Source organism: Danio aesculapii, chromosome 7, assembly GCF_903798145.1.
Source record: "Danio aesculapii chromosome 7, fDanAes4.1, whole genome shotgun sequence".
Taxonomy (NCBI): Eukaryota; Metazoa; Chordata; class Actinopteri; order Cypriniformes; family Danionidae; genus Danio; species Danio aesculapii.
This window is the reverse complement of record NC_079441.1, coordinates 66780822-66806544: the sequence shown is the minus strand read 5'-3', so window position 1 is coordinate 66806544 and position 25723 is coordinate 66780822. Positions and strand designations below refer to the sequence as shown.

At 37.8% G+C, this 25723-nt stretch overlaps 1 protein-coding gene across 1 annotated transcript in view; it reads left to right on the top strand.

Annotated features, from left to right (window-relative positions):
- Positions 1-5940: 5940 nt before the first annotated feature.
- The window catches only part of LOC130231466 (centrosome-associated protein CEP250), a 275795-nt gene continuing 256012 nt past the window's right edge, over positions 5941-25723 (top strand). The window contains 2 exon segments of the mRNA XM_056460798.1: positions 5941-5985; positions 6069-6152. Of these exon segments, the coding sequence (XP_056316773.1) occupies positions 5941-5985; positions 6069-6152 (129 nt within the window).

Here is a 25723-nt window from a genome sequence, read left to right as displayed (position 1 = left end):
TATGTATAAATGTTCCGACCTGTTGATAAAATGTGAAAATATGAAGAAAAAAAAAGAAGTTAAAGTAAATTAGTTATTTTTATCTCTCTTTTGTTAGCAGAAAATGACAATTGGTAAAAATAGAAAAAAATGTTTTAGGTGTTGTTATTGAAAATCAGATTTATTCTGCCAAATATATATTTTTTGTCTTCTTCTGATGTTAAAATATTTCTAAATATTAGCTTTTTTTGATTTTGACCAGCTGTTATTTAATATTTTTTTCTTAATTTAGAAGGTAAATCATTATTAGTTTGCAGGATAATAAAAAAAAATCCTCAAATGAATATTTTTGTAATGGAACAGTTGACAAAAGGCCGATTACTAAGTACAGAGTGTGTTTGTCTCTTTTTTTTTTTTTTTTACTTTTTTTTTACTCTTGCATAAAAAGTTTTTTTTGTTGTTGTTTTATGGTTTTCTCTTGCTCTAAAAAACATAAATAAATAATTATAAATACTTTATACATATTTATAACATAGTTAATAAAATATTTCTAAATATTAGCGTTTTAAAATTTTGTCCAGCTGTTATTTAATGTTTTAAATTACTTTTTTCCCCTTAATTTATAAGAAATATCATCAGTAGTTTGTCCTCAAACACTTTACTTATAAATTGTTTGTCCAAGAAACCAATTTCCAAGTGGTCTCTTTTTATTCTAAATAAAAAACACATATTATTAATTATTTATAATATATATATATATATATATATATATATATATATATATATATATATATATATATATATACATATTAATATAATATAATATAATATAATATAATATAATATAATATAATATAATATAATATAATATAATATGATATCATATGATATGATATAATTATATTGTATTATATTGTATTATATCGTATCATACCATACCATATCATATCATATCATATCATATCATATCATATCATATCATATCATATCATATCATATCATATATCATTGATTTTATTTTATTTTATTCATTCAATTTCCTTCGACTTACTCTCTTTATTTATAACTCATATGTTACCCACTGAGCCACCGTCTTTATTTTATTTTTAATTTTTTAATTTTTTTATGATTCTGATATGCTGATTTAGTGCTCAGGAAACATTTTTTGTTACTATCAAACAGCGGCGTCATATTTTTATGCAAATGTATATAGTCCCCTCTCCCTACATGTAAGTGAGAGAGCAACTAATACAGTGTGCTGAGCATCTCATTGACTTCTGTGTGAGAAGAGAATCACTGCAGGAATGAACTACTCAATCAGCTCAATGTTCCCCTTCAGCCCAGATGACTGGATGAAGGATCGGCATGTCAGACTTTGACTGAAGACGTCTTTCACTGGCGTAATACTTTGTTAAAAATACAAGGGACCTCTTCTACACACACACAAAAAATATGTTTGCTGTTTGTTTAAACAACTTTTTTAACATGAGCTGAAATAACACAATTCTTGAGTTTTTTTTTGGGGGGGGGCATTTAATGTTCAATCCACTTAAATGTGTAAGAAAGTAATAAGCTAACTTAATTCCTTCATGTTGTCCCAACACAAATCAATTGTGTGGAACCCAGCATTTTTTAAAGTGTACCACTCGCAGAGTTAACCTGTTTAGATAGGAATACTACAAAATGATTTGTTTAAAGGAGCATTGGCAGTGCAATGAATGTAATGGTGTTATATACTCCAAAAATTAAGATTTTACCCCATTCTCATCCTGTTATTATTTTATTTTTTGGCTTTTGTTTGCTTTACCTGATTTCTGGAACGTTTTTTCACCCAACTCGAATTCCATCGTCACAGTTAACTTAATTGCCTCAAATCCTCTGATGTATGCGGCGAGCTACTGGACAAAGTGGTAACAGCGGAAAAGCCGTCTATATGGATGTAAGCTGTCAGCTGGTAATCGTGGAGAAAGGACTGGCATCATATCGTCTCGTAGCGTTCATTTTAAAGACGAAATGCGGCCATACGTTCCTCTCAACACAGGCTCATTGTGAAAACGTAGCCCTGCGGACGTTTCTGGAGACAGCGAATTACGTAGGCGGAATTACGTATGGCCGCATTTCATTTCTTTAAACGAACACTACGGGGCGGTGTGACGCCGTTCCTTTTCGCGCTTACCAGCTGACCGCTTACCTCCGTAGAGACGGCATTCCGGCTGCTACCAGTTTGTCCGGTTAGCGCGCCACGTCCGTCGGCGGATTTGAGATGCAGAGAGGAGTTGACCACGAATATGGGGGTTCGAGTCCGGTGAAGAGCGGTTCCTGAAAGTAGGTAAGACAAAAATAGAATCCAAAATATAAAACAAACAAGTGAATAGCAGGGTGAGGATGTGGTAAAAAAAAAAAGTCAGACAAGGGCTTTTATTTTTTTAGATTGCTTTTGAAACGGGTTGGTTGGGTTTAGGGAAGCGGGTGGGTGGGTCAATCGATAAAATTGGTTGGGTTTAGGGAAGGGGGAGAGTGGGTCAGCCGATTGTTCGCTCAGTCAGTCAGAAAGTCTGTCAAAAAGTAAGTCGACAGCGGCCTCTGGTGGGTTTACGCGAGAACAGCAGGCGCGAAATTTGAGATCTCGAAAAAAGCGTACACGGCGACCTCTGGCGGATTAACGAAAATAAAAAAACTGCAGAAAAACGTGCCGCCGGGACGTATTTCGTGGTCTCCAGAAACGTCCGTGGAGGTACGTTTTCAGAATGGGCCTCGGTTGATTCCTATGGCTACATTATTCGCCATCTCCAGAAATGTATATAGGGCTACATTTCAGAATGAGCTTATATTGATTATTTGTTAACTTAATTGATTTTGTGTTGAGACAACATGATAAAATTTTGTGATACTCTGCACTTTTACAGTGTATGCAGAATTCAGAAAGTCTTGTTATATGTGTCTCAATCAGTACTCTAACTCCCAAGGTTGTTCATCGGTAGGTCATGTGCTTGAATTTAGGCACTATTAGGGCAGTGATGAGTTTGGTTTACTACACACTGGGACTTGTACATAATAAAAAACCCTTAACTAATGTATTTCATCTGGAAAAAATCAGGTATACCCCAAGGAAAAAATTGGTCCCCTTTTATTTCCTTTTAACAGACTTGTGATTAATATGTTTACTATGCCTTTAGTACCTACTTTTACTATTGAATAGCACTGGTGGGTGGTTGGTTGGAAGAAAGCATGTTTATTTTTTGTTTCATTATTATTTTTATGACAGTGTTTTTCAGTCTTTTTTCTTTTTTTTTGAATGTCTAATTGTTTAAATGTAAATTTTATGTATGTATTTTTAAAAACAATGTGTATTTACAATTGAATGTCTGCTAAAAACGTATTTCCGATTCACAAAAACGAGACGGCACCCTCTAGTAGACTTTTCATATGACATGTGCTGCGAAACGTACCCAGAGCAACTTATTTTACATGGTGCAAAAATTCAGAGGCTGCACGGTGGTGCAGTGGGTAGCACGTTCGCCTCACAGCAAGAAGGTCGCTGGTTTGAGCCTCGGCTGGGTCAGTTGCATGTTCTCCCCGTGTTCACGTGGGTTTCCTCCGGCTGCCCCAAGTCCAAAAACATGCGGTATAGGTGAATTGGGTAGGCTAAATTGTCCGTAGTGTATGTGTGTGAAAGAGTGTGTGGGTGTTTCACAGTGATGGGTTGCAGCTGGATGGGCATCTGCTGATTAAAACATATCCTGGATAAGTTGGCGGTTCATTCCGCTGTGGCAACCCCAGATTAATAAAGGGACTAAGCCGAAAAATGAATGAATGAAAAATGTACGTTGAGACACACATTCAAAGAGGCAATGCATATTTTTGTAATAGAACAGTTGACTAATGGCCAAACACTAAATACAGAGTGTGTTTTGTCTTTTTTTGTCATTTATTTTGATATTTATTTCCCCTTTGCATAAAAAGGGGCTTTATTATTGTTTTATCTTGCTTTTCAAAATAAATACATACAGTTAATATAATTAAACAGTTAATAGATAATTCTGACTTCAACTGTATATACCTAAACTACCTATATTTTTTGTACATTGAGCCCTCTTTTTAGTATACCCTATATTAGTATATTATCCTATATTAAATTATTAAGTGCATTAACTAATGTTAAAATATATAAACTTTCTACTGTATTAATAGTTGTGGCGGCGGCGTGGGTTTCTTCCAGGTGCTTCGGTTTCCCCCACAGTCCAAAGACATGCACTATAGGTGAATTGGATGAACTAAATTGGCCACAATGCATGAGTGTGTGTGTGTGTGTGTGTGTGAATGTGAGAGTGTATGGGTGTTTCCCAATACTGGGTTGCAGCTGGAAGACCATTCTCTGTGTAAAATATATGCTGCAATAGTTGGCGGTTCATTCTGCTGTGGCGACTAAAAAATTAAAGAGACTAAGCTGAAGGAAAATTAATGAATGAATTAATTAACAGTTGTTGAATCAGATATTTTCCATTGTTTGTTGATGTTAACTCATTCATTTTAGTAATCTCATCAAATGAAAGCTTATTATAAAGTGTTACTAAATTACAAATACACGTTTTAATTCCTTTATAATCCATACAAGAAAGATATGTGTATAAAGTCTAACTCGGCTTGAATCACATTTCATGTGCTTTGCTTTCCCCTACATCCAAGTAATCACTTTATATATCGTAGATCAAGTACAGTCACGGCGCAGTACAGAGGTTTGGAGTCTGCCTGACTAAATTGTATGTTGACAGCCTCTAAGTGTGCACTTTTAGTTGTTTTCATCCTTGGTTTGTTCCAGCCTCTTTGTTTAGAAGAGACATTAGTGCTGCGTGTAAGAGGTGTGAACGTCTGTCACAGATACATCAGATGATTATCTTGTCTGCAAGCTGACATTTTTGCGTCTTTCGTTGACACTTTAAACTGTGTCCAATGTACTCACGTGTATTTAAAGTGCAAACATCTCACTATTTGACGTCATCGAAAAATGTCACCGTTTGATTAAATTTATTTTCTCTTATTCTGCCGAACACTGAAAGGGCTTTTTTGTGCTGTTTTCAACCAAATAATTTTGGTTTCCAAACATTGGTGGATCCCTATGAAGTATATCTGAGCCTGTAGACAAAATAGGACTGCTCATTCAACATTACACTACCTGACAAAACTTTTGTTGTCAATCCCAGTTGTAAGAGCAACAAATAATAACTTGACTTGTAGTTGATCATTTGGAAAAGTGGTGGAGGTCTATTTTTCTGATGAATCATCTGTTGAACTACATCCCAATCATCACAAATACTGGAGAAGACCTACTGGAACCTGCATGGACCCAGGATTCTCACAGAAATCAGTCAAGTTTGGTGAAGGAAAAATCATGGTTTGGGTTTACATTCAGTATGGAGGTATGCGAGAGATCTTCAGAGTGGATGGCAACATCAGCAGCCTGAGGTATCAAGACATTTGTGCTGCACATTACATTACAAACCACAGGAGAGGGCAAATTCTTCAGCAGGATAGCGCTCCTTCTTATACTTCAGCCTCCATATCAAAGGACTGGCCAGCCCAGTCTCCAGACATAAACATTATTGAGCATGTCTGGGGTAGGATGAAGAAGGAGGCATTGAAGATGAATCCAAAGAATCTTGATGAACTCTGGGAGTCCTGCAAGAATGATTTATTTGCCAATCCAGATGACTTTATTAATAAGCAAATAAGCAAAGTCAGACCTTACTGTCCTAAGTAAGTATTTAAAAATCAAGGCATGATCATATTGTATTTTGGTAAAATAAGCGTAATCTAGAGGCCTTTGCCTTTCATTTTAGCCACATCTGATACCAAATGATCAACTAGAAGTCAAGTTATAATTTGTTGTTCCTAAAACTTGGATAGACAACAAGACTTTTGGCAGCTAGTGTATGTGGTAGTTGGAATTCTGTGAATTACACAATGACATTACACTACAGAAAAAAACAAAACAACAACATATTCAGTGTTCAATATTCATATTCAATATTGAACTTTGTTTGTGTTTTAGGAGAGCATATTAAACGTAACTTTTTCACTCATCTGTCCAGGAACAGCGATCAGAAGAGACTATCGCTCAGCTGAAACTGGAGCTGGCTGAGAGAGCAGAGAACAACAGTGTCGTGCAGAATGTTGTAAGTACACAAGTTTATAAGTGTGTATTCACACCTCACTTGCTATTAATCTTTTGTGAGCATGTTTCCTACAATGTGGTGAAAATGTTCTTGGGGTAAAATTGATATTTTAATTGTTTTCAGCATTTTAAATGCTAAATGTAACCAAGGCCATGCTTTAAATTATGTTAAATTATGATATAGCCTGATTCAGTAGTTTGTTGGATCATTTTGCTTTCTCAGTACAATCGATCCACTCCAGAGTTCATTTCAATCAAGCCGAGACCACCTCATTCAGGCGATCTCTGAACAATTGATTTAGCGTGGATCCGAGCACGATTGCTGGGTTCACATATGCCTAACGAACCGTGACAACTGGGGAAGTGTGCCAGGTAACAAAACTAAAGTCTAGGTGTGAAAGCACCTTAAGAGAAACTTTAGAAACATTTTTCTTAAATGCATTTTCAGATTCGCAAAAAATGTAGACAGCACCCTCTAGTGGATTTGTCATCTGAAAAGTGAAACAAAACATACGTTTACGTTTCGCGAAACAATTTGGAACGTATTTCCATGAAGCCTTGGCTGACAGTCTATTGCAGGGGTTATCAATCTCTGTCCTGGAGTTCTGGTGTCCTGCAGATTTTAGCTCCAATCCCAATCAGACATACCTGGGCTAGCTAATCAAGCTCTTACTAGGCTTTTCTAGTTGGAGCTAAAATCTGCTGGACACCGGACCTCCAGGACCGAGTTTGACTGGTTTATTGGCTATGCTTTGTTTCCAAGAATTCAATTCATGTCTATTTCTATAGCGCTTTTGCAATGTAGAATGTGTCAAAGCAGCCTAACAGAAGTTCCAGTAAATTGAAATTGTGTCACTCTAGTTTTCAGAGTTGAAGTTCAGTTTAGTTCAGTTCAGTGTGGTTTAAATGTCACTGCTGAAAGTCCAAACACTGAAGAGCGAATCCATCAATACGCAGCTCCACAAGTCCCAACCAAGCAAGTCACTGGTGACAGTGGCAAGGAACAAACTTCACCAATTGACGAAAGTGAAGGAAAAAACCTTGAGAGAAACCAGGCTCAGATGGTCATTTCTCCTCTGGCCAAACTTCTTGTGCAGAGCTGCAGTCTAGGCACTGGAGGCTGGAGAACTCTGGGCGTCCATTGTGGAGAACTACAGATGTGGGTAGGCCACCGGCGAGTGTTCAGGCCCACAGGATCGATGCGGAGACTCGTCTGTTAAGACTGGTCTGGAAAGAAACAACTTTTCTTTAAAAATGAGGAATTAAACAATGATCTTCCTTAAAAAAAGCTTATTTTAGGAAACAGTTTCAAAACAAGATCTTTACTCAAGGCTGACACATCAAGGTTTGACTTTTAGAGTAGCGGACACACAATAGCATGTTCAAAACGGGATAGAACTGTTTCATCCATCAAACAACTGTTGGTTAATTTGTTGATATAGTGTGTATTATGTTGCTAACATAAATGCCTTAAAATTGGCTAGAATGTGTCGATAAGATCCATCCTCTGCACTCCAATCACTGTCTGGTTCGGCTCAGCTGCCAAAACCGACCTCCGTAGATTACAGCGAATAGTCCGGACTGCTGAACAAATCACTGGCACAACCCTTCCCACACTTCAAGAACTGTACTCTTCCAGAGTGAGTAAAAGGGCTCGCAAAATCACTCTGGACCCCTCACACCCAGCACACTACCTGTTCGAACTGTTACCGTCTGGTCGGCGCTTCAGAGCACCAAGCACAAAAACAGCCAGAAAAGTTTCTTTCCTCAGGCTGTCTACCTTATGAACAGTTAAATATTCCCCTACTGTGCAATAAATATGTGCAATACCTTATCATACGCACTTGTACACAGCACCTTATATCAATATACAATGCAATACCTTCTACATTCGCACTTGTACACAGCACCTTATAACCTGTTTATTTATAACAATCTGTACATACAACTCAACATCCAGGTTTCTTGACTAACCGCATCTGTTTAATGTTTATCTTTTTTTTTTTTTCATATTTATTTTGTGTTGGTCACTTGTCACTTTATGTACACTGGAAGCATCTGTAGCCAAAACAAATTCCTTGTGTGTGTGAAGCACACTTGGCAATAAAACTGATTCTGATTCTGATTCTGAAGATTCTGACGATATGATAACCTTGGATAAAAATATTGCGGTATCACAGAGTTGTGATGACTTCTCTAAAATATGTTCTTTTTTAAATTAAAAAGTAAAAAATGACAAAATTTTCCCCGATTGAACACACACAGTATATTTTATTTTTAGAAACATTAAAATATTTTGGATCTGTAAACATATCCGGCTAAATAATTCAAGTAAATCATTGACTTCTGCTATCTGCATTAGTTTCAAAAACACAGATTTCTGTGAACTTGAAAAGGCATCTTTTTATATCTTGTTTCTTTTTTGTGTACATTTGGTTTATTGTGCTTCAGGTAAGTGTTGATATACACTTACCGGCCACTTTATTAGGCACACCTAACTAGTACCAGTTTAGATCCCCTTTTGCCTTCAGAACTGCCTTAATCCTTCATTGCACATATTCAACAAGATACTGGAAATATTTTTCCAGATTTTGGTCCATACTGACATGATAGTATCACGCAGTCTACATGTTTGTCGGCTGCACATCCATGATGCGAATCTCCTGTTCCACCACATCCCAAAAGGTGCTCTATTGGATTGAGATCTAATGACTGTGGAGGCCTTTTGAGTACAGTGACCCTACCATCCGAATGTTGAAATCAGACCAGGCAATATTTTTCCAATCTTTTATTGTCCAGTTTTGGTGAGCCTGTGTGAATTGTAGCCTCAGTTTCCTGTTCTTAGCTGACAGGAGCGACACCTGATGTGGTCTTCTGCTGCTGTAGCCCATCGCCTCAAGGTTGAACATGTTGTGCATTCAGAGATGCTCTTTTACATTCCTCGGATGTAACAAGTGGTTATTTGAGTTACTTTTGCCTTTTTATCAGCTGGAACCAGTCTGGCCATTCTCCTCTGACCTCTGGCTTCAACAAGGCATTTATGCCCACAGAACTGCCGCTCACTGGATATTTCCTCTTTTTCAGGCCATTCAACCCTAGAGATGGTTGTGCATGAAAATCCGAGTATATCAGCAGTTTCTGAAATACTCAGACCAGCCCGTCTGGTACCAACAAACATATCACGTACAACGTCACTTAAATCACCTTTCTTATCCATTCTGGGGTACCTAATAAAGTGGCCATTAAGTGTATTAGTAAGTTCACCACATATTCAGTATAATCTTGATTGAGAATGTACAGTATGGTAGCCCAAGTTCCTGTGTGCCCTTGTGCCAACTCATTGTGCAATCATACTCAATATACAGCAATATTGGATTTGTCCATTTGGGAACTTGAACACTCATGAACACTGGGAACTAGAGTGCTTCATCAGTCTAGGTCTCAGGCGCACAGATATGAAACCAACATCCCTATAGAGTGATTGGAGGATCTGAGAGTTTTGATGAAGCTGAATAGAGCCAGTGTCCCACCAGCGTATCCCCCATCTGGGGTCTACTGACATCTTCAGCATCTGGCGGTTAGAGTCGGTTAGCTCTAATGAATTGTAATATTGTGCAATTTTAATCAGACACTAATTTGGTATAATTATCTTATAATTTCTGGATCAGATTAGATGGCAATTAAATCCATAACAGAAAATTGGGAAAGAGGTCAGCCGTGGAGCGAATTGATTGACAGTGATGAAGTTCTTTTTGTTTTTGTCTAACACGGAAATTGTTTTAAAGGAAATAAAGTGATTTTCTGAGTGGATTATTGGGTTTGGTATGGTTGGATGCAGTGATTCAGGATGTAATTATGCATGTCATTTCATGTTATTAGGTGACGTCTAGAGGAGAGAGGCTTTTTTTTCTCTCTCTGAGGTTTGTGACCCTCAAGTAAAATCAAATATCAAGGGTCTTAAGGTGGTTTGAAACATTGTAGGTGATTGATTTGGCTGTTTAAAAGCCTGAGAGTGTCTCTTTCTGTTCATCATGGAATAAAGTGGTTTAAGGATTTGTTTGGCAGAGGTGAAAGGTCATCTGGCACACATGTTAGAGGAATAGTTCACCAAGAATTCTGGATACACTGTAAATCAGATCTGATTACTGCAAGTGCATAACCAAACTTATGCATCACAACAATAATGGCAAATTCTATTAGTGTGTGCATGTACAGTAATGTCTACTAGAAGTCTATGAGTTGAACTATAACAGATGGGATGATCAATAGTGAATGTCAAATGAAAGTATCACAGGCTAAGAAAAAGATAGTTTAAATGGGCAAAGTTTAAATCAAATTTAAATTGATTTTAAATTCATCTGATTTTATTATTTTCAGGAAATAATATTAATTGATGGTCCTTTTTAATCTTAAATATGCTATAACTAAAATTAATAAATGCCTTAGATGTATTGCCCATTGTTTGTTCTAACTAATTTTAAAAATTAATAACCAGTTAATTAATAACCAAATAATCAGTTAGTGTCAGGTTTGGTTTGGACTTTGGTTGTGTTTTCTTTCCCCATGACCCAGTTTCTCCCTCTCCTTTATAAGTTATTCTTTTCACCTGTTTCCACAATTTACCAGATTACCACATTTATTTATATTCTGTTTTTTTTCCTTGTGTCTTTGTCTGGTCCACTAGATGTCTATGTGTGTTTAGCCCTATGATTATTGTGGATTTTCTGACTGTTTTAGGGCTCTATTTTACGATCTAGGCGCAAAGTCTAAAGCGCATGACGCAAAAGAATTAAGGGTGTTTCCAAATCCACTTTTGCTATTTTAAGGATGTAAAAATATGCTTTGTGCCACAGCACATGGACTAACAGGGTTGTGCTTATTCTCTTAATGAGTTATAAGTAGGGCCAGACGGAATCTGCGGACGTTTTTTGCTATTTCCCTGAGTCAAGCTTATGTACGATCCACCAATCAGACGATTCCTAACTTAGTATAAATAACCAAAGCATCTTACCTAAGTCATCTTCATCTTGAAGAATCCCCCCTTCCACCCCGTCTACTCCTCTTGTTCCTCTATAGGGCAGCATGGCGGCCCAGTGGCTAACACTGTTGCCTCACAGCAAGAATGCCTCTGGTTCGGGTCTCTACCCAGCCAGTTGGCATTTCTGTGCGGAGTTCATGTTCTCCCAGTGCTCGCGTGGGTTTTCCTCGGGTCCTCTGGTTTCCTCCCACAGTCCAAAACATGAGACATAAGTAAATTGACTAAACCAAATCAGCACCACAGTCAATTCCACCACCAGCTCACCCTCATAGCAATCCTTAAGCTGCAAGAGGGGGGGGGGGGGGGGGGTTCTCGAAATCTACCTGAGCTTAAACTCCCCTCTCGCCCTGCAAATGGGAGGGAGCCCCGGGCTCGAGGATCTTACGAGCTCAGGGCTCTCTCCCTGGACAGCATGCCAAACTAGCTGTACACCAATATTCTGATCACCACAGAAGAGCTGTCAGGGGCTGTGTCATTGTTATTATCTGAATGAGCTGTATTCTAATATATGTAACACATTTATATGTACACATAATGACTTATATCTCACAAGTTCAAATCCAGGCTTATTGAAAATTGGCACGACATTTTTTTTGTGTGAAGTGTTCTTATATTGAGGTGGCTCAGTGCTTAGCGCTTTTGCCTCACAGCAATAAGGTTGCTGGTTCGTGTCCCGACTGGGCCAGTTGGCATTTCTGTGTGGAGTTTGCATGTACTCCTTGTGTTCACATGGGTTTTTCCCACAGTCCGAAGACATGGGGTATAAGTATAGTGGGCATAGGTGAATTTAATAAAATTATTTGACCGTAGTAAATTGAGTGTGTGAATGAGAGAGTATATTGGTATTTCCCAGTGCTGGGTCGCCGCTGGAAGGGCATCCGCTGCATAAAACATATGCCAGAGTAATTGGCGGTTCATTCTGCTGTGGCGACCCCTGATAAATCAGGGACTAGGCTGAAGGATAGTGAGTGAATTAATGGAAATGTTGGCAGTATGTAAAGCTTTGTTCCTGTGGCGCCGATGGGCAAGGTAAGTCGAAAGGGAAGGTTATCAGTGTCAAAGCACTTGCTCTTACTGCCTGGTCTTTGGGTATTTCCCAGCTGCCCCCGGGCCTGTCAGGATCCTTCCCCTTGTCTTCCATCTCCCTGCTTTGCTCTTCTCCTCTCTCCTCCCCATCATTCTTGCCTCAGCATAGCGGAAACGCATTGCAAAGGAGAGCCAAAGTCACACAACATTAGTTTGGTAGTAGCAGCGGCAACAGAAAGCCATTACTCTTGGCTGACAGTATCAAAGAGAACAGTGGAGCAGGGGTGCGGCCGCTCCCCCTCCCTCAGCTACACGCTGCTCGCAGGAAATTGCCTCATACTTCAGTGCGCAGGAGGTGACATGCTGGTGACAACCACGCATGTGTCACTTTCAGGGCCTGGGTGGGAGCAGCCTCCCAATTCTGAGACAAGTGCTGCACGGGGAGTCGCGTGAGGGCAGCGCCTTGGAGGGCTGCAACGGCGGACCCGTGGCTTAGTCTCGGGTCTGGAGCTCGCTAATGCTAGCGGGGATCTGTACAAAGGTCAATCCAGAGACGAAGAGTCAAGATTGGAGTGAAGTGGCCCTGGACTTGTTGTGCGACACTCTCTGAACCACTCTTCAAAAGGTGAAGCTGAAGAGGGAGACAAGCTAACAGGCATGCTTGCCCTGAGACGCGTGCACACTCACCAGTTGAAGAGCTGTTGTGCCTTTGACCCCGTCTTTTAAAGTGCAGGGGCAAATTACATCCCCAGATAATGGTGCGGTGGTAGACCCCTAAACAACCCTCAAATGCTTTCCAAAATGTTCACATCTGTTTTGCCAGTTTTTACCAGGACTTCTCTAGTTTAGAGGCTACATTTAGATCACAAAAGAATACATTCATTTATTTATTCATTTTCTTTTTGGCTTAGTCCCTTTATTAATCAAGGGTCGCCACAGCGGAATGAACTGCTAACTATTCTGGCATATGTTTTGCACAGCGCATGCAATTCCAGCTGCATCCCAACACTGGGAAACACCCATACTCTTACATTCACACACATTCACTACGGCAAATTTAGCTTATTCAATTCACCTACAGCGCATGTGTTTGGACTGAGGAACAAAAGAATACAAAGCCTTCATATTTATTATATATATATACATATATATACATATATATATAACATGATAATAAATAAGAAATATATATTTTTACATTTTCTTCTTCTTCTTCTTCTTCTTCTTCTTCTTATCATTAGTTGTTATTTTTGTAATAGTATTACTAGTAGTAGTATTCTTATGGCCAGTTTCCACTGAGTGATATGGTACGGTACGGGTGGGTACGCTTTTATGGCCGTTTCCACTGTCAAAAGGTACCAAAAAGGGAACCGTACCATACCATTTTTTGGGTACCCTTTGCAAAGGGTATATAAAGTAGCATGACAAAAGGATACCAAAAGGCAGAAGTGCTTGTGCAGCTGAACGCTATTGGTTAACAGAGAAGCATCACTTGCACATGCACAAGCCATGAGAATGAAAACAAATGAAGTGCCATTTTTTTAAATATTTCCCAAATGATGTTTAACAAAGCAAGAAAATTTTCACAGTATGTCTGATAATATTTTTTCTTCTGAAGAAAGTCTTATTTGTTTTATTTTGGATAGAAAAAAAAACAGTTTTTAATTTTTAGGAACCATTTTAAGGTCAAAATTATTAGCCCCTTTAAGCTATATATTTTTTCAATTGTCTATAGAACAAACCATCATTATACAATAACTTACCAAATTACCCTATCCTGCTTAGTTGACCTAATTAAGCCTCTAAATGTCACTTCATAATATCTGGTAAAATATTATTTACTGTCATCATGGCAAAGATAAAACAAATCAGTTATTAGAAATGAGTTATTAAAACTATTATGTTTAGAAATGTGTTGAAAAAAATCTGCTCTCCGTTAAACAGAAATTGGGGGAAAAAATAAACAGGGGGGCTAATAACTCAGGGGGGACTAATGACTCAAAATTATTGAGTTTATTTAACTCAATAATTCTGATTGCAACTGTACATAAAATAGTGAGCCATGGTCAACCCGAATTCAAACAAACCTTGTCTTCGTCTTGATAAACAACCACAAGCCAAGAAGAACAAAATCTGCTGTGTCCTGTTGTTGTTTTACGAGGTTGTCTAAAAGCATAAGCGGTTTCACTTTCTCCAGAGAGCTCGCCGTGCTTCTATATTTGAAATAACAAACTTCTTGAGCTGATGATAATAACGTGCACGGGATTATTGAAGTGCTTCTGACATCTGATCCTTTCAGAAACTGACAAACGCAAGAGTGATGCGTGAAAAAACAAAGGAGAAGCCAGAAAAACAAAGGAGCAAATGATTCTTTCAGCAACCTAAACCATAAACAAACTGCCATGTTTAACTATTATCATTGCCTTTAGGACTATTATGAACTCGGAATGATGGCATTACTTTCTAAAAGAGGTTACATGTGCTGGTGAAGATTAAAGATGCAGATGAGAGGTTTGCACTGACTGTGGGCTATATTGAGTGTTGTTTTTGAAGCCAAATAAGGACAAATGTATGTTGTGTGTAGTTTTTCTGTAATTGGAAACATTGAAGACTGTAAGTGTCTGTATGTATTCATAATTGTCGCATTTATTTATTTATTTTAGATAATTGCAGATGACCATTAGTACCCTTTTGGCAGTGAAAACGCAAGCCTGCTAAAGGTGACCCGTACTGAACCGTACCATACCATTCAGTTGAAATGGGCAATTGCTGTTACATAAAACCCTGATCCTGCATTTAAAGAACATATTTGCAGCATTGTCTGTTGAGCTCATAAACGGCATGGTCAATAAAATGTATTTAATTTAGTCTGAATCTGCTTCAGAATTCATAATTTTGATCAGTTACCTTGTTATAAGCAACAGAGCATGCACTCTAAAACATGCTGGTTAAAGTGTGGACAATTCCAACCATTGGGTTTAAAAGTGCAGTTTAAATTTCATAATATTAAAAAAGCAATTTTTAATCTGGAATATTCAGTGTAAAAACAACAACAAAACAACAACAACAACAACAACAACAAAGCATACAATTTGTTATCATCCATGGTTTAAGCTAAAACATTTTTCCCCCCAGTCAGTCTATTCTATTCAGATTTTAAGTAGTTTTGTGGGCTACACTATGTCACATTCCAACTCTACATAAAATGCTAATATGTGAGACTTTGTAAGAAACAAAATTGGGATGTTGCAAAAGCAAAGTACAATAGACTCCTGGTCTGCCTGCTCTATATGTCTATGAGTTTTGAGATCGGTGGAAATGGCAGCACAACACCGCGGTTACACCACTACTCTTTACAAGATGTGCCATGGGTTTTTAATGACCACAGACACACCGAGACACAGACACAAGAAAGACAATTGTCATAAAAACCAGCGCAGATATTTCAGAAAACAAGAGTGCTTCAGAACACATAAATTACATTTCGTGAGTATCTTTGGGTCAACATGTGGACAAATATTAAATCAGATTCCATTCAAATACATATTTAGCATAGGATAGCCCACAAAATGTTTCTATTTGGAGTCAACCATCCAATTCACATCTATATAAACATATATAATATGCTAATTAAATGATTTGTTTTTAGAACCAGTGCAGATTTGGCATTTGCCAGCAGGGACCGTGCTAACACTAACCCCAGGTGTGCCACAGAACACAGAAATTTAGTTTTGTGAGTATCTTTGGTTCAACATGTAGACAATTCTTTATATCAGATTCCAATCGAGAACATATTTAGCATTGGATGGTCCACAAAATGTTTCTTTTTTGAGTGAACATCCATTTTATGTCTCTAAAGGATCATAAATCGGGCACTTATAAACATATATAATATGCTGATTAAATGTTTAGTTTTTACAACCAGTGTAGTTAGGGCATTTAACAGCAGGAACCATGCTAACACTAACCCCAGATGTGCCACAGAACACAGAAATTAAATTTTGAGAGTGTCTTTGATTCAACATGTGGACAAATATTGAATCAGATTCCAATCGGATAGATATTTAGCATAGGATGACCTACAAAATGTTTCTATTTTGAGTGAACCATCCATTTTATGTCTCTAAAGGATCATAAATCGGGCACTTATAAACATATATAATATGCTGATTAAATGTTAAGTTTTTACAACCAGTGTAGTTAGGGCATTTAACAGCAGGAACTATGCTAACACTAACCCCAGGTGTGCCACAGAACACAGAAATTAATTTTTGAGTGTCTTTGATTCAACATGTGGACAAATATTAAATCAGATTCCAATCGAATACATATTTAGCATAGGATAGCCCACAAAATGTTTCTATTTGGAGTCAACCATCCAATTTACATCTATATAAACATATATAATATGCTAATTAAATGATTTGTTTTTAGAACCAGTGCAGATTTGGCATTTGCCAGCAGGGACCGTGCTAACACTAACCCCAGGTGTGCCACAGAACACAGAAATTTAGTTTTGTGAGTATCTTTGGTTCAACATGTAGACAATTCTTTATATCAGATTCCAATCGAGAACATATTTAGCATTGGATGGTCCACAAAATGTTTTCTATTTTGAGTGAACCATCCATTTTATGTCTCTAAGGATCATAAATCGGGCACTTATAAACATATATAATATGCTGATTAAATGTTTAGTTTTTTAGAACCAGTGTAGTTAGGGCATTTAACAGCAGGAACCATGCTAACACTAACCCCAGGTGTGCCACAGAACACAGAAATTAAATTTTGAGAGTGTCTTTGATTCAACATGTGGACAAATATTAAATCAGATTCCAATTGAATACAGATTTAGCATAGGATAGCCCACAAAATGTTTCTATTTGGAGTCAACCATCCAATTCACATCTATATAAACATATATAATATGCTAATTAAATGATTTGTTTTCTGAACCAGTGTAGATTTGGCATTTGCCAGCAGGAACCGTGCTAACACTAACCCCAGGTGTGCCACAGAACGCAGAAATTTCGTTTTGTGAGTATCTTTAGTTCAACATGTAGACAATTCTTTATATCAGATTCCAATCGAAAACATATTTAGCATAGGATGGTCCACAAAATGTTTCCAACCATCCATTTTATGTCTCTAAAGGATCATAAATCGGGCACTTATAAACATATATAATATGCTGATAAAATGTTTAGTTTTTTAGAACCAGTGTAGTTAGGGCATTTAACAGCAGGAACCATGCTAACACTAACCCCAGGTGTGCCACAGAACACAGAAATTAAATTTTGAGAGTGTCTTTGATTCAACATGTGGACAAATATTAAATCAGATTCCAATCGGATAGATATTTAGCATAGGATGACCTACAAAATGTTTCTATTTTGAGTGAACATCCATTTTATGTCTCTAAAGGATCATAAATCGGGCACTTATAAACATATATAATATGCTGATTAAATGTTTAGTTTTTACAACCAGTGTAGTTAGGGCATTTAACAGCGGGAACCATGCTAACACTAACCCCAGGTGTGCCACAGAACACAGAAATTAAATTTTGAGAGTGTCTTTGATTCAACATGTGGACAAATATTAAATCAGATTCCAATTGAATACAGATTTAGCATAGGATGACCTACAAAATGTTTCTATTTTGAGTGAACCGTCTATTTTATGTTTCCAAAGCTTTATGAATTGGGCACTTACTGTATAAACACCATGCTAACACTGACCCTGTCATTTTCACAGCTCAGGAAATATAACAGATGTGTTAGAGTCTTTGTGTTGCATCATAAGCTGTTCTATACATCACAGCAGCTTTTGACAAGTATATGTTTCATTGTCATATGAATAAACTTTGGTGGGGAGGGGGTTCTGTTAAATGATGTGGGCAAAAAAGCTGTTCACTGTGTTGCCGCCCCCCAACTGGGCCTCACATACCCCTCCATTCTCCAGCTCGACATAAAGCTTCAGACTTCTGGAATAGCAGGATGTTTATAGCTATTCTACAGCAAGCCTTTGTCACAATTGTCTGTGTTGTCTGTCCTCTTCTCCTTGCACCCCCCCCCCCCCCCTTCTTTAATTTGGTGCAGGGTGGCGGCGGTGGGGGGATTGCGGCAGGGGCCGCTCGGTGGCCGCGGCTGTGTGATTAGAGTGAGAGTGCTTCTCAGCAGGACTCTCTGTTTTATATTCATCAAAAGCGCTGGCTTTGATTTGCTCCTCCTTGACGTGTGGCGGCGCAGGCTGTCGCACCACTGCCGAGGAAATCATGCACTTACAATGTCCCAAACCCCTCCTTCTCCCCCGATTCCCTTTCTTAGGCTGCCTCCTCACATCCCCCTCCCACCCAAAAGACTCCTCTGCCCAGCCCTCGGGCTGCCCTGCCATCTTATTAATTTCTCTATTATTACTAATATCGCCTTTCTCCCTCAGATGGGCTGACTTTCTCCAAGGTCACTGTGAAAGATTTGCTGAGCTGAAACTTCAAACACTCCCCCGTTACTCTAAGCCCACATATATTGGCTTGAACGTAGATCTTTTTTTCCTTTCTTCCTTTTGTCTGTCACAGTCCCAGTATAAGAGAATACTTTTACAAAATATGTATTTTGCTTATGACTTCGTGCTGCATCTGAACAAATGTTTTTAGCCATTTATGCATTCATTCATTCATTTTCCATTGGTATAATTCCTTATTTATTAGGGGTCACCACAGCGGAATGAACCGCCAATAATTTCAGCATATGTTTCTGGGAATACTGGGAAGTAACCCATACACTCTCGCATTCAAACACACACACAGACACACACACAATCACACACACTCATACACTATGCCCAATTTATCATTCATCCATTTATTTTCCATAGGCTTAGTCCCTTTATTCATCAGGGGTCGCCACGATGCAATGAACCACCAACATCTGTGTACACTTTTTGATGATCTCAAATTTCTCTCGAACGTACTCTTCTCGCGTAAATCCACCAGAGTGCGCAATGCACACTTTTGACAACCAGCTCAGCTTGACTGACCGACTGACTCACCCACCCCCTTCCCTAAACCCAACCGATAGTGTTTTCAAAATTGATCTTGAAAAGCCGTCGTGGCCATATGATTTCTCCATGTTTTCAGCCTGTTGTTCATTTATTTATTTATTTTATTTTATTTTTGCTCTTGTTTTATTTGGTTTCTGGAACCGATCTTCCCTGAACTAGAACACCGTCCTCGCATTAATTCCACTTTGCATTCATTAATTATGGAGGTAAGTGGTCGGCGGTGGCACAAAGAGGAGTAGAAGCCGTTGGCGGCGTCATATCGGCCCGTAGCCCGTAGTAGTTTTACAGATGAAATGGAGCCAGACATACCTCTGGGTACATATTATGCGGTCTCCAGAAATGTAGACAGGGGTACGTATCCACAACAAGCCTTTGCATGAATGCTATGGGGCAGTAAGATGTCAACAACTTTTGTTGCTTTCCACACTAATGATATTTACAGGGGCATATTATCGATGAATAAAGGATTATTTTCATGCTGTTCTTTGCACAACGGCAAATAAATACCACAAATATGATTTATAATCAAACACGTTCGCCTCACCTATCCAAATCTATATGGAATTTTTTTTGGCATGGCCAGTTTTCTTGGTAGCTCACTTTTTAGTGTTGTACTTATGATGCAGAGCGCTCAGGATTGAGTCTGGTGAAGGACAGCTTCACAAAAGAAATAAAAGTAATGTAAAATCAAGGTAAAACTGTAGGGTTTTCTCTTGCATTTTCTTTTGAAAACACTATTGGTTGAGTTTAGGGTTTAAGTCAGTTGTTCGCAGGTCTAGCTGAGCTCTGTGACAAGCCCCGCCTTCTTGTGGGCATGCACATGAAGGACATGTATCAAAAACATACCTTAAGCAACATATTTCAGATTCGACGTGCCCTATTACGAATTTATCATTTGAAACCCGCAACAAAATGTACCAGTAGCAACATATTTTATGGTCACACTTTATTTTCATGGTTCGTTTGTTGAATTCAAGTTACATTGCATCTACATGCAAACTAATTCTCATTAGATTATAAGTAGACTGTTAGGTTAGAGTTAGGGTTAGTGTAAGTTGACATGTACTTACAAAGTTACTTATAGTCAGTTAAATGTCTGTTAAAGGAGCAGTATCAACAGATATTAAGCAGACAGTCTACTAATACTCAATTGGACCATCAAAATAAAATGTTACCTATTTTACTTTTCTCAAAAATGTTGGCTGAGGGACATATTTCCATTGAGCGTGGTCTGAGGAAAGAGGGATCAAGAGATGGCAATGTATGTATCAGACTCGGAGCATGTACACGGTGTATGCTAACCACTTCGCCCTAGCTTCAGCTGAATTTAGCAATTTATTTCAACCCCACAGTTTTGTGACATTTTGCTATTCAGAGCAGTTTTTGGCATTTGCAGTATTTTTAATGCCAAGGGACTGTTTGAGTGTAGACAGGAACACTTGGGAGAAAAGGGCAAATGGGGCTGGAAAATGACCAGAGTCATATTCAAACACATGGCAGAGAAACACGCCTCGTGCTCAGTGCATAGCACTATTAATAAAGGATATTATAAGTTACATTTACATATCAGATAATTACATGATAATTAATTCAATGATCTTTAATTGGGGCTGTGTGCTAATTGCTTTCTATGTTAATATATTACATAATTAATATATTAACATCATTGTTTTACCAATATGGGAGCTGACATTCTTAAGTACAGTACTGTATGTCACTCATTATATTCAATGCACAATGAAGCCTATTAGTTTGCAGATTGAATGAAACCAAGATTAATAATAAAGGTATAAAAGTCTAGGTATATGATATACAGCGGAGAAAATAAGTATTGAACCGTCACCATTTTTCTCAGAAAAACAAATTCCTAAAGGTGCCTTGACTTGAAATGTTCCCCGGATGTTGATAACAACAAAAGAAATCCATATATGCAAAGAAAACAAATCTAATTAGTTTACAAATATAGTTATGCGTAATAAAATGAAATGATGCAGGAAAAAAGTATTGAACACATGAAGAAAGGGAGGTGTAGAAAAGCAGTGAAAGCCCAGACAGCAGTTGAAAACTCGCAGAATTTCTTCAACAACCCTCTGCCCTTCCACATTGTAAATGAATGTTAGCTGCTTTGGTCCAACAACTACATGACCAGGATGATGAAGATGAAACCAGGGTGGACATTTTCAGCAAGACAATGATCCAAATCCTCAGAAACCCATTGTGTAAATGAAGATGCTCCCTGCATGTCTTGATGCGCGATATATAAAATGAGAGTCTGCATAGGCCTATTCGTGCCAGTCTGTAAGGTAAAATTAAAACACCCTCAGATATAATCGAGATCTGCGCATAACCAGCCTGATCTCACGAGAAAACGTAAGTATTTTACGTTTTGTCAGTTTAGTGGCTAATTCGTACGAATTCGTATGAGTTCAGTCGTATGAAATTGTACGATTTTAAAAAGGAGGCGTGGCACCTAACCCCACCCCTAAACCCAACCGTCATTGGGGGATGAGCAAATCGTACTAAATTGTACGAATTAGATCGCACGAATTCATATGTATTAGCCACTAAATCAAAAAGTTACGAATTGCCGTGAGATTGTGTTGTCCAAAACACAGCCAAGAAAACTCTCAAATGCTTTCAGAGAAAGAAAATCAAGCTGTAGAATGATCCACCCAATCACCTTATCTGAATCCAATATAAAATACAAATTAAAGATCAGAATTGATCGACAAGACCCACACAACCATCAAGATTTTTACACTCTGTTGAAGTCTGTGAAAAACCCACAGACTTTATATAAAGTAGTAAATACGTTTCAGTAGTTCAGCACTTTCTTTTTGTGTCATTCCATTGTTATTACACAGAACTCATTTTTCTTTTATTTTTATGTTTGTATAGTTTGTGTTTTTCAATTCCTTGTCAACAGCTCCTTTAGAAATATTATTCCCAGGAAAAAAAAACACGTGTTCAATACTTATTTTCGCTGCTGTATCTACTTTTTTTTCTCGTAATTTTACATAAGCACAAGAAAGAAAGCTGTTTTCTTAAAAGAGTGTGTAAACATGTTCATAAATGTGATGTTGATATTTTATACAATAGTTCAACAAACAATTTAATTAGAGTGAGTTAAACTTTAGTTAAGAAATACTGTTTTAAAACTAGTCAAGTTCCAGAACAGCACCAGAGCAGAACATTTATGCATCTCACAGCAACACAGCACTGCTTTGTTCCTGAATTAATCTGATTTTGAACTAATTATTTGAGCCAATGGTTCAATGATCGGTCACTGATTGCCGCCATCCTAATATGGTTTTAATTTCATTCTTTATTAACCACCACAGTCCTAAACCAGCCAAGGCACACTGAGCCTTGTATAATTATAATTTTTTAGAGAAAAAAGCAAAGTGAGAGTGTAATAAGATATATATTTTTTAAGTTTTGGCCTTCTCTACAATTAATAGTAACACTTTATTACACTTGATGGTCCCTATTGCACATTTTGTTGACTAAAAGGTGCATTGCAACTACGTGCCAATTACTTCTCATTTGAGTTTTAGTAGACTGTCTGCTTAAAATCTGCTGGTACTAAATTCAACAAAATGCATTAAAGGGACCATCAAAATAAAGTGATACCCAATTAATTTATCAAAGTACTCACAATTAACAGTATTATAACACGCAATGGAATAAACATTAATTAATATATTTACATTTGTCATATAAATAAATTAATGGTAATTTTAAGGTTTAGATCTTTGCATTCATTTCTTTCCACAGGCATTAGTCCAAGTGTTAAGCACACTTCTTTCATATAATTTGGCAAATACCATTCTCAGTAAAGCAATCTCAGGCTGTATGTCCAGCCTGATCTCATGAGAAAACGTAAGTATTTTACGTTTTGACAATTTAGTGGCTAATTCGTACGAATTCGTACGAGTTCAGTCGTACGAAATTATACGATTTTAAAAAGGAGGCGTGGCACCTAACCCCACCTCTAAACCCAACCGTCATTGGTGGATGAGCAAATCGTACTAAATTGTACGAATTAGATCGTACGAATTAGCCACTAAATCAAAATGTTACGAATTGCCGTGAGATTGTGTTGGTATGTCACAAGTAGGCAACTGGGATCAGGGGTCAATAGTTCACACACATTTTGATAATTGAATTCAATTCTTCCTATTCACCTTCCAGAATTCACTTCCAAAATATTCAGCATGTTCTGAATTTCTTCATCTTGAATATTTGAAACTGTATTTTTACAAACTGGATATCTGCAGTCAATGAATTCAGAACAAAAAATCTGGTTTGAAAATATGTCTATAAAAAAATTTCGGCCTTGAAAAATTCAGTTGTCTCAAATTTCAGATGTTCAATATTCAACTTATGAAATTCAAATTCAAATTAAGAATTTCAAATTCAAAACCATTTTTAACGGCATTTAAAATTCAGATGTATTAAATTACAATTGTCAATAATTCAAATTAACACAATTCAGATTGTTTTGGCATATAATTAGCTCCATACAGAAAATGCAATAGAGTGTTAACCAGAAGAGTTCCACCTGCAGGTCGAGATGGAGTAATTTAAGTATTTTGAACCACTAAATATGCAATATACAATAAACATTAATATTAATTCAATGCATTGTTTTTTTTCAGTTAGTGCTATTCAACAAGCTTTTAATTTCAAATACTTTTGGCATTTATTGTGTTCCATAACTATACTTTTATACAGCATTAATTTCTTTGCATTAATTTCTTTCCACAGGCATTAGTCCAAGTTTTAACCACACTTCTTTCACGCAATTCTCAGTCATCCAATCTCTTGCTGTTTACGTCACAAGTGGGCAACCAGGATCAGTGGTCAAAGGCTAATGAAAGTGAACCTGTAGGCATCGCTCGCTTGAGACTTATGTTGTGACATGCAATTTGTAGTGTTATTCTAGCTCTAACATGATAGTCACCGATATATCGGCCGGAATAGGTTTGGTTTTATCCCACACTTAATGAGCTCTGAGTCTCATCCCATCCACAAGCGTTTACATTGGAATCTCATTACCCACCGCAGCCATACAGTCAATACAGCAGAGTCTGTGAAGCCTCCAGCTAAACTCACACATACTCATTTCTCTCTCCATACAGCTCATTCAGCGCACAGCTCCCGGGATTTCTTGTCACACGCGCTCATGTTTGAACTGCGCTGGTCCGAGTGTGGCCAGGAAATTAACTTTGTCAATTATTAATGCCATTTCCAAGTGCGCAAACATTGTCAAGGAAAACACAGCGAGCGTAAGAATGCACAAGGGCAGACGAATTTAAGCGTGAATGTAATGAGTACACTCTATTTTGAAAATGAATATTTTTATATTTCTCAGTGAGTACAGGTAATGAATTATGGTGCATTAGAACATAACAGGTTTATTGAACAGATACATTTATTAAAATAATAGTTTAGTCACCGGACATCTTTAGAAATAGAAAGATAATACAATTAAATTCATGCTAAATACTTTTTTCCCGATCATATAAATTTGTGTGTACTAATTTTGGACCGTTATAAGTTATTCTGTTAGATTAACTCCAGATTTGAATTCAGCACTGACTAATTTAATGTACACTTACCGGCCACTTTATTAGGTACACCTGTCCAACTGCTTGTTAACGCAAATTTCTAATCAGCCAATCACATGGCAGCAACTTAATGCATTTAGGCATGTAGACATGGTCAAGACGATCTGATGCAGTTCAAACCGAGCATCAGAATGGGGAAGAAAGGTGATTTTAGTAACTTTGAACGTGGCATGGTTGTTGGTGCCATACGGGCTCGTCTGAGTATTTCAGAAACTGCTGATCTCCTGGGATTTTCACGTACAACCTTCTTTAGGGTTTACAAAGAATGGTCTGAAAATGAGATAATATCCAGTGAGCAGCAGTTCTGTGGGAGCAAATGCCTTGTTGATGCCAGAGGTCAGAGGAGAATGGCCCGACTGGTTCCAGCTGATAAAAAGGCAACAGTAACTCAAATAAGCACTCGTTACAACCGAGGAATGCAGAAGAGCATCACTGAACACACAACAGGTCCAACCTTGAGTCGGATGGGCTACAGCAGCAGAAGACCACACTGGGTGCCACTCCTGTCAGCTAAGAATAGGAAACTGAGGCTACAATTCACACAGGCTCACCAAAATTGGACAATGGAAGATTGGGAAAAATGTTGCATGGTCTAATATGTAGTCCCGCTAAATAATAAGTCCCACTTTTACTGTGACATTGGGATGGTAGGGTCAGATTTTGGCATCAACACCATGAAAGCTTTGATCCATCCTGCCTTGTATCAATGGTTCAGGATGGTGGTGCTGGTGTAAAGGTGTGGGAAATATAGTCTTGGCACACTTTGGGCCCATTAGTACAAATTGATCATTGTGTCAACACCACAGCCTACCT